Source organism: Bidens hawaiensis, unplaced genomic scaffold (genome assembly GCF_021521415.1).
Source record: "Bidens hawaiensis isolate Kalapana, Puna unplaced genomic scaffold, B.hawaiensis_p1.1 tig00019326_1, whole genome shotgun sequence".
Classification (NCBI taxonomy): Eukaryota; Viridiplantae; Streptophyta; class Magnoliopsida; order Asterales; family Asteraceae; genus Bidens; species Bidens hawaiensis.
Window position 1 is genome coordinate 457,670 of NW_027492932.1, and position 16,864 is coordinate 474,533.

At 36.4% G+C, this 16,864-nt stretch overlaps 2 protein-coding genes across 2 annotated transcripts; one reads left to right on the top strand and one right to left on the bottom strand.

The window, feature by feature from the left end:
* Positions 1-510: 510 nt before the first annotated feature.
* Positions 511-9,877, top strand: LOC143558122 (proteasome activator subunit 4-like). The gene is made up of 35 exons (XM_077047029.1): positions 511-685; positions 1,127-1,229; positions 1,332-1,444; positions 1,536-1,658; positions 1,754-1,855; positions 1,940-2,105; positions 2,175-2,291; positions 2,385-2,452; positions 2,540-2,641; positions 2,725-2,941; positions 3,021-3,254; positions 3,344-3,471; positions 3,595-3,712; positions 3,780-3,998; positions 4,079-4,234; positions 4,315-4,391; positions 4,494-4,702; positions 4,774-4,981; positions 5,084-5,163; positions 5,249-5,366; positions 5,449-5,619; positions 5,709-5,877; positions 5,969-6,012; positions 6,097-6,139; positions 6,232-6,374; positions 6,474-6,568; positions 6,683-7,563; positions 8,123-8,401; positions 8,481-8,576; positions 8,663-8,841; positions 8,927-9,008; positions 9,098-9,222; positions 9,308-9,400; positions 9,476-9,629; positions 9,704-9,877. The coding sequence occupies exons 1-35, from the start codon at positions 525-527 to the stop codon at positions 9,743-9,745; spliced, it is 5,415 nt and encodes a 1,804-aa protein (XP_076903144.1). The 5' UTR covers positions 511-524; the 3' UTR covers positions 9,746-9,877.
* Positions 9,878-14,078: 4,201 nt separating this feature from the next.
* LOC143558119 (putative amino acid permease 7) lies at positions 14,079-16,859 on the bottom strand. The gene is made up of 7 exons (XM_077047027.1): positions 16,777-16,859; positions 16,460-16,693; positions 16,122-16,215; positions 15,826-16,040; positions 15,300-15,433; positions 14,982-15,209; positions 14,079-14,629 (listed from the first exon to the last, which is right to left on the bottom strand). The coding sequence occupies exons 1-7, from the start codon at positions 16,835-16,837 to the stop codon at positions 14,228-14,230; spliced, it is 1,368 nt and encodes a 455-aa protein (XP_076903142.1). The 5' UTR covers positions 16,838-16,859; the 3' UTR covers positions 14,079-14,227.
* Positions 16,860-16,864: the final 5 nt, after the last annotated feature.

Genomic DNA, 16,864 nt, shown 5'->3' on the forward strand with positions numbered 1-16,864 from the left:
GTGGATTGGTATTTTAGTTGGTATTGTTTATTACGTTCTCATTTTTTTATAAATTGGTATTATTTCCTACGTTCTCATGTTAAAGATTAAAATGCACATGAACATTCCCCTATATATATGTGTGTGTGTGTGTGTGTGTGAAGTTTTATATATTTTCCGTTCGTGTGTAACACGGGATTTAACTAGTACAAGAATAAAGTATAAACAACAAACATATAATTCTATTACACTAAAGTATAACTGTAGTACATGACAGATATTATAAACTCGAATTAAATACAAGTAATCAGTTTCACAAAGATCAGCAAGTACTTGACACTAGCCGACTTGGTTTGCCGGTCACCCATTCCTTCGTTACCCACCCAACCACGCCGTTGTTCTAATATATTTTCCAATCTCTCTCTCTGTCTTGCCCAAAAAGAAACACACCACTCCCTCTCTCTCTCTATATATCATATATATATATAAACCCACACACACACACACACACACACAAACAATTACACACACACACAGCGTTACAAATGCATCGATACAACGCCTGGCTTCCGCCACCAGTCGCCGTCGCAACCACCAAAGAGAAGCAATCATTCGCCGGCGTCGTATCTTCCGTCAGAGATGCTTACGTCACCGATGATCCGGAATCCGTCTACTCCACTCTCAAATGGATCTCAGTCATTGACCTGTGAGTTCTAATTTGCTCTTACTACATCACTTCAATGCAATTAACATCGATCGCCGTCTGCTTGACTTTCTAAGTCAACTATTACTTCAATTTTGGGGATAATTCATTGTTGTTAACCTAATTTTTTAATAATTGTACTGCCTACAAATATTCTGTTAGAGGATAGGCATATACCTAAACTAGTGCAACTGCTTCCACTATCTCGTGTTATTATTATTAATGAGTTTGTTAGTTTGTTACATGCTATTAGAGTGATTTGATTCCTGAGTTAATATATTATTGAATTGAATATCCCTTGCAATTATTATTATAGCTGGTTTGTTTTGTGATAGAACAGTGGATGGGAATAAATATCTTTCCAAGCAAGATATTTATTTATTTATTATTATTATTATTATTGTTATTGTTTTTTTTTATTTATTGTTATTATCAATCATGTAGATTCATAAAGGCGAAAAGTGATGTATCACTGGAAGATGTGGTTACTCTAGTGGAATTTGGACTACAAGTGTTTAATGCATCTCAGGATAAACTTTATGCTCAGGTATTCTTTTGTGTCAATAAAATATGTTTAATTTATTATTCCGTTATCTATACTATGATACTGAAGTAGGAATCGGAATTGGAATCATGTTTATTTGGTTAGGTGAGATGGGGAAATGTTCTTGTGCGATTGCTGAATAATTTTCGCAAAAAGTTGACTTTGAGAGTTGACTGGCGCCCGTTTTATGATACTTTGGTTCAAACTCACTTTACAAGGTAACACGTCCATCATATGATTCAAACAAACTATAATTGTATGAATAAAAGATAGCAAATTGTTGATTTTTTATTATGAATCCGTACACAGGAATACAGGACCGGAGGGATGGAGGATAAGACAAAGACATTTTGAAACAGTTACTTCCCTTGTTCGGTCCTGTAGAAGATTTTTCCCACCAGGTTCTGCTAATGAGATATGGGCTGAATTTAGGTAAAGTTTGAATCTTTTATAAGTATAATAATTCAAAATGATCATTTGTTATATTCATGTTTTATATGTTTTATTTGATTGAAACTGAGTTTCAGATCTCTACTTGAAAATCCATGGCATAACTCGGCTTTTGAGGGTTCGGGATTCGTGAGACTCTTCCTTCCTACAAACATGGACAACGAGGACTTCTATTCACGGTAATCTATACTTTTATAAATTATGTTTGTTTTATTAGTTAGTCTAACTAATTAAATAACCTTGCTTTCATCATTTCATGACAGTGAGTGGATAAATGAGTGTATTGTGCAATGGGATTCTATACCAAACTGTCAGTTTTGGAATAGTCAATGGGCAGCTATTTTGGCCCGTGTTATAAAGAACTACAAAGTAAAGAACTGGGAGGATCTTTTACCTGAAATATTCAGTCGGTTTCTCAACATGTTTGAGGTACTTTTAACAGATATTTTATATAATTAAATAAAATACAGTAAACATTTGTATAAATTACTTCTGCAGGTGCCAGTTGCAAGTGGAGGCGGATCATACCCGTTTTCTATTGATGTCCCAAGAAACACACGATTCTTGTTTACCAACAGATCACAAACTCCAGCTAAAGCAATGGCAAAATCAATTGTAAGATTAATATGCAAGTGATAAAAAGTTAACAAAATGTTTGCTATTTTGTATCTGGTTGTTAAAAGATATTATTTTTATAATTCCGTATAGGTTTATTTATTAAGGCCTGGTAGCTCGGCTCAGCAGCACTTTGACAAATTGGTCAATCTCTTAGAACAGTTTGTTTTCTAGAATTTGTTACTTGCATTTTTAATCAAGTTTATGGCTGTTATTTGTGTGTTTACATGTTTGGATGCTTTTTACAGATATTACCATCCTTCTAATGGCGGTCGTTGGACTTACTCGCTAGAAAGATTTTTGTTTCACTTGGTCTATACATTCAGAAAACGTTTACAACGAGAAAAAGAGTAAGTCATTATTATTATTATTATTATTATTTTTATATTACACTTGATTATATGGTTTTTTATATAATGGTTTGGTTACTCAGGAATCCAGATAGCAACAAACAGATTGAATTCTGTTTAGGACAATCAGAAAGGGAATCTTATGTGACTACTGTCTTGAAGTTAATCGATAGTGGTCAATACAGCAAAAACGAGCATCTTTCTGAAACAGTTGCTGCTGCAACATCTATTTTGTCTTATGTGGAGCCCTCATTGGTTCTTCCCTTTTTGGTGTCTCGGTTCCATATGGCTTTAGAAACGGTTAGTGATGAAATATGCATTTTGAGTAATATCTAGTGGTTCATTTTCACTCACTCTTGTTTGTTTTTTAATTGGCTAGATGACAGCAACACATCAATTGAAGACAGCTGTCACATCAGTGGCGTTTTCTGGGCGATCACTATTCTATATGTCATTATCTGCTTCATCAATGGAAATTGATGATGTTAATGATGCTAATATGTTCAGTGATCTTTTGATGATATCTTTGACCAATGCATTGCTTGGGATGGATGCCAATGATCCACCTAAAACCCTAGCAACTATGCAACTCATTGCCTCCATATTTTCTAATGTAATCGTAAATATTAATTTTAAATTATTAAATTTGTGCCAATCTATTTAAAGATAACAAAGTTTATCTAATTGAAATGTTAATTTCAGATGAGAACATTGGATGATGATGCAGATAATTTGTCATTCATGCCTGCAGAACGGTTCTCAGAATGGCTTGATGAGTTTCTTTGTCGTCTTTTTTCGTTGTTACAACACTTGGAACCCAGTAGTGTTTTGTAATTACTTTCATTTTGGCTGATTTACATGTCTCCCCCGCCCCCCCCCCCCCCCCCCTCTAGTTTGAAATTTTGCTCCTTTGCCTGTTTATTTTTGGTACTTATAAAAATGAGGTCTTGCAGAAATGAAGATGTTCATTCACCTGCAACATCTGGAACATTCCTTGTTGAAGACGGTCCTCAGTATTTCTGCATGCTGGAAATATTGTTTGGAAGACTTTCAAAATCCTTGTACAATCAGGTATTTATTCTATCGCCTTATATTTTATTTATTCAAGATAGTAAGATTTTTCATTTATACTGAACAGGCTATTAAAAAAGTGTCAAAATTTGTGAAAACAAATATTCTACCTGGAGCTATTGCTGAAGTTGGGCTGTTATGTTGTGCTTGCATTCATTCAAATCCAGAATTGGCGGTGAATCATCTTGTTGAACCTCTTCTGTCTTCTGTTATATCATCTTTGAAAGGAATTCCCCTCACGGGTTTTGGTGGAAGTGGAAATTTCACCCGCCAATCATCGAACAAGGTTTCTTTTGTAACTCTTAATAATATGTGGTATGCTTGACTTTCTTTTGTCAAAGTTATATCTTTATTGCATATTTGCAGGCAAGAGCTACACTTTCTCCAGCCCTAGAAACATCAATTGATTATCAATTGAAGGTGTTGTCAATTGCAATCAGTTATGGGGGTCCTTCACTTCTTAATTACAAAGATCAATTTAAAGAAGCTATATATTCTGCCTTTGAATCTCCATCTTGGAAGGTTTTGTTAAACATCTTGGATATATGTTTCTTTTATTAGTTGACATTAAATAATTTCCTTCAAATTTCATAATTTGACAGGTTAACATAGCTGGTGATCAAGTCCTTCGGTCCTTACTTGGAAGCCTGGTTCTCTATTATCCTGTTGATCAGTACAGGTGATGACAAATTATATGAACATCAAATCAATTCTATCACAATGTGCTTGTGTAAATGGTACAGTACTTTATTGTCTATGCTCTTTGACTTTGACTTTACAGGTCTGTTTCAAACCATTCTTCATCAACTCCACTTGAAGAATGGATTAGTAATAAAGATTTTTCAAATGATGAACCGTTTATGGGTCCCAACTGGCATATCCCCAATGATGAAGAAGTTCAATTTGCTAATGATCTGTTAAACCTGCATCTGGAATCAGCTTTAGAGGAGCTTCTGAAAATATGTCAAGATAATATTCACTCTGATCCAGGTAAAACTATAACTCCTTAATGAAGTTGCAATAAAGTAATAAACAGTTATAAAACAATGTTATGCTTTCAGGAAATGAAAAAGACCACTTGAAAGTGACACTTTTGAGGATCGATTCTTCATTACAAGGTGTTTTGTCATGTTTGCCTGATTTTATACCGTCTTTTAAAAACGGGAAAGTTGAAAATCCACCGTTTTTAATCACTGGAGCAACGGGTTCGATTGTTGGTAGCACTGGATTGCGTGAAAAAGCTGCTAATATTATCCACACCGCCTCCAAGTAAATAATTATGTTTTCAAATTTACCATCTATCGTTTCTCCATTACCCGCTTATCGTTTTTTCATTATCTGTTCTACACTCGTATCGCACTTGTATCTCAGATACCTGCTTGAGAAAAAATCAGATGACAGCATTCTTTTGTTACTTCTTATTCGTGTTATTGAGGCTTTGGGGAACTATGGTAAATATATTTCTATAATTATATTTTATATACTAAATATCTGTTTTATCTATTTTTGAGTATTTGTTGAGTATTTTCTGTACAGGAAGTTCTGAATATGAAGAGTGGACTAACCATAGACAAGCATGGAAGTTAGAATCGGTTGCAATTATGGAGCCTCCGGTTAACTTTATTGTGCCATCTCAGACTAAAGGAAAGAAAAGGTAAAAGCTCTTTACTAACATTTGAAAGATGGAGTTTTATATTTTCTTGGTTTTGAATATTGATTTGTTTATTTCATTTTAGGCCAAGATGGGCACTGATTGACAAAGCATACATGCACAATACGTGGAGAACTTCACAATCATCGTACCACTTGTACCGTACAAGTAAAAATGTATCTCCTTCAGAAAATGTGAATGTTTTGTTGGATGATCTTCTTAGTCTATGTGTGCATAGCTATGATACTGTTCGCACGTGAGTTAGAAAGAAAGAATCTTTATTTTATTTTGTCAATTGGTGCGACGTTTTTTTAATACTTTTATACTGTATATTTTGACTTTCAGGCTTGCTGGGCGATCACTTGTGAAAATGATCAAACGGTGGCCATCTTTAATTGGAAAGTGTGTGCTTGCACTCACTGAGAATCTGAGAATCCCGAGCTCACCGGAATATATGGTTTTAGGTTCATGTGCGGTTCTTGGAACTCAAACTGTTCTAAAGCATCTCACTTTGGTATATTATTTTTGAAATACTTCAAAGAGTTAACTCTATCCCTTTTTCTTTTCTTTTTTTTTCCAATTTCTTATGTGTTTTTTAAAAACAGGAACCAAAATCTTTCTCATCTTTTCTTCTTGGAATCCTTTTGAGGCAAGTGTACATAAGATAATTCAAGTTATAATTTTTAAATTTAGTACTCATGTGACATTCGGTTTCATTTTTCTTTTCTTGTAGTTCTCAGCATGAATCGTTGAAATCCCAGAAAGCTATCAATGAGGTAAATGTTTAAATGTGATTCCATAGCATATGTTTATGCGTTTTACCTGCTAATGTTATACATTTATACTGATTATTTGTCAAAATCAACAGCTCTTTGTGAAATACAACATCTATTTTGCGGGGGTCTCTAGAAACATGTTCCGGAAGTCGGAGGGCGAATCTGGGACAGACTTTGCAGCTTTGGTTTCTGAGATAGGTTCTATGAGTTTTGAGTCAACCAACTTACATTGGAGGTATAACTTATGAACTATGATGATTCATCATCTCTATACATACATAGTTTTTCCACTTAATAAACACTGTACTGAATTTTGTTTAAATGTTTCATTTAGGTATAACTTGATGGCCAATAGGGTTCTACTATTGTTGGCTATTTCATCTAGAAGTGAACCAACTTTGTCACCAAAGATTCTTAACGAAGCTGCTGGTTAGTTTTTCGGTTCATGTGGATATATTGTAAATTCAGTTGGAATATATATATATATATATATATATATATATATATATATATAAACTCGTGTGTATGTGACATGTGTTTCAGGTCATTTCCTAAAGAATTTGAAAAGTCAACTTCCACAGACAAGAATACTAGCAATCTCAGCTCTAAACATGCTACTAAAAGAATCACCTTATAAACTGTCAGCATCAGAAAATTTACAAGAGAACACCAAATCATCTCTCGAGGGCACTTTAAGTAATATATTTCAAGAAGAAGGGTTCTTTACTGACACTTTTGACAGCCTTTCCAATGTCCATATTATTAGCGACAATGAAAACTCTTCCAGGGGCGGCCATGGAAATTCTTCATTTCAAAGTTTAGCAGATAAGTCAATCACTCGTTTCTACTTTGACTTTTCATCTTCATGGCCTCGTACACCCACTTGGATTTCTTTATTCGGAACCGATACGTTTTACTCAAGTTTTGCACGAATATTCAAACGTTTAGTTCAAGAATGTGGTGTCCCGGTTTTACTGTCACTGAAAACCGCCTTAAACGAGTTTGTAAATGCAAAAGAGAGATCAAAACAGTGTGTTGCTGCTGAAGCTTTTGCGGGCTTGTTGCATGCAGATATTATTGGGCTTGTGGAAGCATGGGATAGTTGGATGAAGGCGCAATTGCAGAATATTCTTCTTGCACCATCAGTTGAGTCGATTCCTGAGTGGGCTGCTTGCATACGGTATGCAGTTACTGGCAAGGGTAAATATGGAATAAAGGTACCGCTTTTAAGGCAAAGGATTTTGGATTGTTTGGTTGAACCATTGCCACAAACTGTAACCACAACTGTTGTTGCCAAACGCTACTCGTTTCTTTCTGCTGCTTTGATTGAGGTGTCGCCCCCAAGGATGCCATTATCAGAAATTCAGCTTCATTATAAACTGTTACAGGAGTTGCTGGATAACATGAGTCATCCCACTGCCCATGTGAGTATATTTTAGCTGGAAATAGTTATTTTTTGCGACTTAGACTCATTTTCAGTAGGACTAATTTTATAAAAATGTAACCAACTTTGTTCAATTTTTTCACTTCATGAAAAACCATCAAAGTTTTTGAAAAGTTACACTTATGTAACCAGCTTTCAAAAGGTTTGATTTAAGGTATGTGATTTGGTTATCTGGTCAAAATGATGATGTGGCAGCTGATTTTTTGGTAGTTGACTTTTTTTGACTTGGTGCATGGAAACCATTTGATCTTAACTTGATAGCTTTTTTTGCAATTTTGAATTTCCATTTGTATTTTGCACACCGCAGAAAACCTCGAAGTTTAAAATATGACCAACCTTCAAAACTTTCATTAAACTTGTTTATATGAAACTTTTGAAAACGGTCAACTCCATATCAAGAATTTGAAACTTTGATGCTTCTGAGTAAAAAAAAAGTCTTAATTTGACACAAGTTAGTTGAATGGCTAACTCTAAATTTCATTTACATATATTCTTAAATTCTTATATATGTGCTTATAGTCTCGAGTATATGTCAACAGGTTAGGGAAGCTATTGCAATTGCACTTACTGTATTGTGCTCCAACATTCGACTACATGCATCCATTAATAAAGATCATTCATTTGAGAACGGGAAAAATACTACAAATGGAAAGAATGCAGATAGTTGGGATAAACTTTTACAAGAACGTGCATCTGAACTTGTGGTGGCAATTCAGAATGCAAATCCTTCCGACAATTTAGAAAATTTAGCAGACACAAACACACTCTCAGGGTCAGATGGTAGTAACTCACCAGACGATGTCCAGTGGATGGAAACGGTAATGAATAATTAAATTAGGTTCATTTTATTGTCTTAATTGTACAAACATATTAAAGTTTTGCCTGTTATATGTGTAGCTGTTCCATTTTGTTATCTCATTAATGAAGTCTGGAAGATCTGCGGTTCTAGTTGATGTTCTTGTTGGATTTTTATACCCTGTGATCTCATTACAGGTATGTTAAATTACTTAATTTACTAACAATGAAATATGTTGAGTAATGAAAGAAATATTTATAATGGTTTATTTGTTATTTTGAAGGAAACGTCGAATAAAGACTTATCAATGTTGGCCAAAGCAGCTTTTGAGTTGTTGAAATGGAGAATATTCAGAGACGATCATCTTAGAAAAGCAGTATCAGTTCTGTTATCTTCAGCAGAAGATCCTAACTGGCGGACCCGATCTGCTACTTTGACTTTTCTAAGGAGCTTTATGTACAGGTATGCGCTTCTTTTCTTTCATCATCTAATATTTGTATTAATAGTAAAAATGTTATACAAATTTATCTACTATTAATTTTCACAGGCATACATTCATACTCTCCAGTGACGAGAAACAGAAAATATGGAAAACAGTTGAGAAGCTACTTACAGATAACCAAGTGGAGGTATTGTTAACATGCTGTGATGATCTAATTCTTCCTTTAAAGCAGAGTGATTTATATTATTAAATATTAAATAATTTGTTTTGTTACAGGTGCGGGAGCATGCAGCAGCAGTTTTAGCAGGCCTAATGAAAGGCGAGGACGGAGAATTATCAAAGGACTTCCGTGAACGAGCGTACACCGAGGCTATGAAGCTTCAAAAAAGACGAAGACAAAGGTTTTTCTGCTTTTTTAAAATCATTTTTATTACTTTAATTTGTTTCAAAATGTATTTATGTTTTAATTTTTATAGTAAATTGCAGAAACTCGAGTGGCGGTTCTTCTGTTGCCTCCATACATGGTCGTGTTCTTGCTCTTGCTGCTTGTGTGCTGTCGGTTCCTTATGATATGCCCAGGTACCCTCTTTTAACAGGCTTTTTTATAATATTTCTATAAAAAAAGGTTTTAAAATTTAATTTATTCTGTTTTAGTTGGTTGCCTGAGCATGCTACCTTACTGGCGCGTTTTGTTGGCGAGCCATCACCTGTTAAATCAACCGTTACAAAAGCAGTTGCAGAGTTTCGTCGGACCCACGCAGACACGTGGAGTGTCCAGAAAGATTCATTCACTGAAGAACAGCTTGAGGTAACATTATAGTAATTTTTCTCAAAAGAGAGTCCATTAAAAATATTTTCTAAAGTTATGGTTGATACTTGCAGGTGTTGGCGGATACATCATCTTCGTCGTCTTATTTTGCTTGATTTATATTGTATCTTAATTGTCATGTCAGAGTGAGAATCAGATAGAAGTACTACATTCAAGTAAATCTGATAATTAGTCTGGTAGAAACTGTAGCTATAAGATAAAATAAACCGTGCATAATTACATTTTTACCATTTCGTCAATGCTTTGATGAGCCCAGCTATCGACCTGACTAAGGCCATTGCCGATACCACCAGCGAAACACCATTGAATATTTTAAGTATCACCCATTTCCGGCTCCAAGATTCCACATTTCTTTGCACAATATAAATCTCTACTGGAAAATATATAGCCAGTAGTCATAGATTAAGTGCACGTAACACCCCTTGTTTCTTTACACTATTTTTTCACTTTTTAAGGTCAGCTAGAAGATAATGACTCTTGTTCATAAAATCTTAAATCAAAACTCTTAAGTTGATAAACCCATGTTGATTTTGATTACAGAAAACACGGTTTTGACATGAAAGATAAGATTGCCCTAGACAAACCAACAGCTTTGACTTTTTAGGTTAATAGAATTTTTACTCAAACCCAAACCAATATCAACTTGGAAGTCGTTATTTTGACGCCATCTCGTCTCTGTTTATGGTAACAATTGGCCTTCAGAATCGCCATTATGGATTATCATAAAACACATAACTAACTACCTTATACAAGTGGAAGTTGTTGTGACATAAGCAACAGCAGTTCCACAAAAATTCAAATACTGAAGAAAACCGCATACATGCATGCCTTTTGCCTGCAGAGCACACCATTATTTACTAATTATGAACATATAATAATAATAATAATAATAATAATAATAATAATAATAATAATAATAAATCCAATTTGTGTACCTAGGATAAATCGAACAGCGTCTGTATAAGATCGGTTTCTAGTTCCAGTAACTGGATCAGGAGACGTGTAACAATCTGATAAAAGAAACGAGGAAACATACGCTACAATTGAAAAACCAAGCAATGCAATCGGTCCTATCCAACCGAGCTGAGCCGTGCTCCAAGCTAATGATAAGACACCAGAGCCAATAACCACGTTTATTATATGTGCAACTGTTGTCCATAATGTGCCTGAAGGTTTCAACAAAATCTTTTCAGACCGGTTTCACTAAAATTCCATAAAAGTTATCATTTTTACCCGTTGTCATCATCGATGGTGGAATCTGCAGCTACGCATTCATCTTCTACTGCCGGCTCCATGCAAGAACTTGATTGGTGTTGCAGACCTACGTTTAACTGAACTGAACTGAACTGAACTACACTACCCTAAACAGGTCCTTTTATTGTATCTTGTAAAGATTCTTGGGCATGTGCTACATACAACTGTTTAGCGAATGTGTCAAGGATCTTGGCTCTTATTTGGTTAGATTACTTAAAATGTTGTTTGAAGTTTAATTTGTCCTAAAATCCATCAACTCTTTTGTGGTTTTTGGATCCGCATAAAGTGGTAAAATGTTTGTACTTAAATAATTGTATTTATCAGGAGATATATAGATAATTATCTATGGCTTTGTGTTCTACAATGTGAGAGACTGAGCATCACAACAAACAGAACAACGATGATGATTTTGGCGGTTGTTGGTCGTAACACCGATAACCACAGTGGTGTTCAAGATATCCGAGAAACATACACCTAACATGTTTGGGATGTAGTTTATGGGGCTGGTGGCAGAGGTGTTGGCATAGCACGCACACCTGAAGACTCGTAGATGGTCGTGTGTCGGGTGTCTTTAAGTAAATGGCAAAGCGTGGGGTGGAAAAGTTGTCTTTTGTAGATAAGTGGCGGTGTCGAGGGCTTCTACCCAGAAAGTTTGCGGTATGTGGGGGTGGGTACACGATGTCATTTAGGTGTCGGAGCATACGTTTGGCATGTCCGTTTTGTTCGGATGTTTGGGGGCAAGAAAACCAGAACATAACGACGTGTTGGTTGGTGAAGGATTTGAATTTGAATTCATTTTAGCCGGATTCTCATCCTAAGTCGCATTGAAAATATTTTATTTTCAGTTTAAAACCGAGTAAAAATAAGTTTGTGAAATTCGGAAAAGTAGTAAAAGTTTCAAATTTGTATTTCAACTAGTCTTTTTTTACTGGGCGCGTTGCGCTGGGCCAAGTCGGATATGTTTATGTACAAGTTGTGTTATGACAGTGAGTCGACGCGAATTTGGCTAATTTCAATTACGTCCGTTACGGTATAAGCAATGTTGGTAAAACTCAAGCGTTAAAATCTAAGAAATAAGTTCTTCAAATTAACTTATAAACAAATAAAAATATTTAAAATGCCGTTTATTCGGTCAGTAAAACACAGACGTTGGTAAAACCTAAGAGTTGTCGGTGTCGGACGTTGGGGCGGTGAATCGGTAAAGCACGGACGTTGACAAAACCCGAACATTGTCGGTCGTGGGCGTTGCGGCGATGAGTTGACAAGAATTCGGTCGGTTTTAGTTACGTTCATTACGGTACCCAAACTAAAACAAAAATGTCGGTAAAACTTGGTTGATGGTAAAACCGGAGCTTTGTCGTCCCTGGTGTTGTGTCGGTGAGTCAGTAAAACCGAGCATTGTCGGCCCCGGATGGTGAGACGACGCAAATAACCGTTTAATTATCAAATTAAAACAAAAAAGGAAAAAAAACAATATAAATTATATGGCCCAATCATAGCCTGCCAAGTGGACCAATATTTGCTCCACCGGCACCAACCTTCTTATTTATTATATAAAAAAGACAGAATTACAAATTTTGTCCTTTAAAATAAGACGAATTACGGTTCGTGTCCTTTTCTAAGTTTCCTTGCAGGCGGTGTACTTTAAACTTTTTTTTCCTACAAGTTTTGTCCTTTACGCTAACTGAGTTAGAAAAAGTCAGTTAAGTATGACATGTGCCAGACATGTGATGGGCATAATTGTAATTTTAATAGGGGAATGTATTATATATATTTTCTTTTCTTTCTCTCTTCTTTCTCTCTAAGCCACCACCATCACCATAAATTCCGGCCACCATAAATTCCGGCCACCTCGTTGCAGATTCCTTTCAACCCACCACCACCACCTCCTCTCCATCTCACAAACCGCCACCACACTTTCCGTTCACAAACGCAAACGATCCCTATCACCCGAACCCGACCCATCCTTTTCCAAAACCCGTATCCGAAAACCCAATTCACCTAACCCACCCACTGACCAAGATCAGTCGCACCCACATCCTCCATCATCTCCACAACCACCGGCATCATTAGCCACCGTATCACCATCAAAGCCATCATCGCGTTGACTTCTTTCTCAACCGAGCTTCCTCCAACTCTAATCGAAAACCACAGCTGCGACCTGCTTCCGTTCTCGTTGACGAAGAACGTGGCGGCCTGAACTAGGAAGACGATCCGGCGGTTGCGGCCGACTCGGAAGCTGAGATCGAGGCGGCGGACGTTGAAGCGGCGTTGAGGGAGGTTGGTGTGGTACTGGCGGTGGAGGCGGCTGTTGGAGGTTGGTGGTGGGAGGAGGCGGCGGGAGAGGAACAGGAGAGAGCCGAAGGCTAGGGTTCCGGCGGCGATGAGGAGGAGGGAGGAGGAAGATGAGATGGCCGGAACCCTAGCCGAAGGCTAGGGTTCCGGCGGACATGATGGCCGGAGGAAGATGTGATGGTAGTTGTGGTGGTCACGGCTGAGAACGGTGGTTGGTTTGGTGGTTAGGTAGTGGTGGTGTTGGTGTAGTGAGAGGGAGGGAGAGAGTAGAGAGAGAGAAAGAAGACGGGAAGAGAGAGAGAGAGTATATATTTAATATCTATTATTTATTTTTGTTATAATATATTAATTTATTTTTTAATTATAAATAACTACCAGTAGACGAAAAGACAAAAATGCCCTCACATGCGCCTCACGTGAGGGCATTTAACTGAGTTTTTCTAACCCAGTTAGCATAAAGGACATAACGTGTAGAAAAAAAAAGTTTAAAGTACACCGCCTGCAAGGAAACTTAGAAAAGGACACGAACCGTAATTTGGCTTTTTTTAAAGGACAAAATTTGTAATTCTGTCTATAAAAAATGGATAAACCCAAGTAAAATGTGAGAAGTTATCGATTAGCATCATATAGTATTTATAACCGATTTTCTTAAAATGTGAGAAGTTATCGATTAACATCATATAATAATGGATAAACCCAAGTAAAATGTGAGAAGTTATCAATTAACATCATATAAATATAGTTATAAATTGGTAATATTATAACTGTAACTACTTTTCAAGAAAAAAAATGACTACGAATATTAATAATCATTCTTAACTTATGGTTAATCATATATATTGCAGGTGTTGGCGGATACATCATCTTCATCAATCATCATCTTATATTATTATATCTTAATTATTATGTCCAACTGAGGAACAAATAGTAGAACTGCATTCAAGTATTCAAGTAAATCTGATAATTAGTCTAATAGAAACTATAGTCATAAGATAAAATAAGCCATGCATAATATAATTGCATTTTTACTATTTCATCTTTGCTTCTATGAGTCCAGCTACTGACCCGACTAACGCCACCGCCGATACCACCATCAAAACACCACTGAATATCTGAAGTAGCACCCATTTTCGGCTCCAAGCTTCCACCTTTCTTTGCACAATGTACATCTCTACCGGAAAATATATGGCCAATGGCCATAGATTCAATCCACCTAACACACCCAGAACCTCATTGAAGTATGGGAACACCAACGCGACTCCAGTTGTTGTTGCGACGTATGCTGTTCTGAAGCATAATCTGAACACGTTGAACCGAAAAACTGGTAATAATGGCAGCTTTATTTCATGGAAGCTGTTCAGAAGTTGGCTGTTGGGGTACTTTTCCGTTGACCATCTATCCGCACATGCAAATACTGGTTGGCTGTATAGCTTTTGTTTGAATTCATAAAGGGTTGAGTTAGTCATTGTGTACAAATATCACAATATTGACTTTTAAGGTCAACTAAAAGATAACGATTCGATTTCTTTTGTTGAACTCAAATAAACCGTTTATAAAATTATAAGTAATGGTCAAGAAATATGATAAATTCCATGTTGATTTCAATTTTAGAGGTGAAAAGTTCGATCGTTCATGACGAACTAACAGTTTGACTTTTGAAGTCAAACCAAAGGGTAGAAAATTCATTTTTTGATGAACTATGTAGTCTTTTATAAACCACATTATTTTGACCTTAAAGGTCAAAAGAGTTGACTTTGTTTATGTGAAGCAATGAAGGTTTACCTGATATCCTCCTACTAGATGTACAATAATGCACGCGTTAGCAAAGGCGACAAGCCAATAAGGTTCATAAAACCCGAATCCCGTCAAGAGGTTTCCCGGTGTGTCTTTCCCAAATGCAGCATACCCGAAACACCCACATCCAAGGTAGAAAAAACTCGTCACAAGAATTGCGATTGCTGAAGCGCGTTTTGTAACCTTGTTTTCTGCTGGTGGCGACTTCACAGTATCCTTTAATACACCAAAAACATTATCTTATGCATGTGTATAACACAATCAAAAGCAACCAATCTTGAACAAACTAATTGATTGATTAATAACCTGAATTTCTAAAAGAAGAAGAGCATATGGATACGCGAATGCTATGTCTCCAAGTGCTTGAAAAGTTAGCCACAATTTATGAACTACACTAACACCCGGGACTCCTGTAATGCTCCCAGCAATCTTGCCATTTTCTGCGGTTTTCAAATAATCATACGCTTTTAATACGTCCATTGGGGTTAGAAATATAAATGGCTGGAGCTATACTAACAACACTGGCATACTATCTAGACGTCACTAGCGTGTCATGCAGTAAAATGGTCCATACGGGCCGTATGATAGGAGAAAATGGTCATACTGATTATATGACATTCTAAGATGGTCATATGGGTAACTCATACAGGCCTGCATGATTTGTTGATAAAATCATACGGGCCCGTATGAACATTTTTTGTCCTATCATACGACATGCATGACATGACATGCTTTGTATGCAAACTTGATTTGACATCATACGGCCCATACACACCGATATACTTTTGGAGCTAGTGTTTGTATAGCATCACCTAAGTAAAGGGATTTGTACCAATTACTTGAGCGACACCAAGCCCAAAACCGATAGTAGCGTAACAAAACGACATTGTGGCTGCAACGGCCGACACCAAAACCATGCTGTGGAAATCTGGTATCTGTGACATTAAAATCTGTACTGCTCCAAACAACAGCATAAAGAAGTTGCCACCATATTCGCAATCGGCTCTGCGTCCTTCTTTATGGTAGCAATTAGCTTTCAAAATCGCCCTGATGAATTATCAACAACCTTAAACTCGCCATTCATCAAGAAAACATTAAATGCTAAGACTCATTATAGTAACTAACTACCTCATACAAGTCGAAGTTGTTATCACATAAGCAATCCCAGTTACATAAAAACTCACATACTGAAAAAAACCGCATACCCATGCGTGCTTTTCGCCTGAAAAACACACCGTCATTTACTACTTACGAACATAAGGATGAAATCCGGTACAAATGAATTAACATACCAAATATACAAATAACCAGAGTAATTATTATTGTACAGTTTTGAACTAAAATAATTAGTTCAAAAACTGCAAAGTAATAATAACAATAATAATTATTTCCAGTAGCATAATTACTCCATGTATTTGTACGCTTAGGTTAAGCAACACGTATAATAAAAAAATCAAATCATGTACCTAGGATAACTCGAACAGCATTTGTATACGATCGGTTTCTAGCTCCAGTAATGGGATCAGGAGACCTGTAACAATCCGATAAAAGCCACGAAGAAACATACGTTACAAATGCAAAACAAAACAAGGCAATTGGCCCTGCAATCCAACCGAGCTGAGCCGTGGCCCAAGCCAGTGACAGTACACCCGAACCAATCACAGCGGTTATAATATGCGCAACCGTGGTCCATAACGTGCCTGGTTTCAACAAATAATATTTTCAGACTGGTTTCACTAACAAATAACCAGAAGTCCCAAAATAATAATAATAACTTTAATACCTGTTCTTATTATTTTGCCATCATCATCAATGGTAGATACTTGTTCAACTTCTACTGCCATGATCTCCACCAAGAATTTGATTGGTGT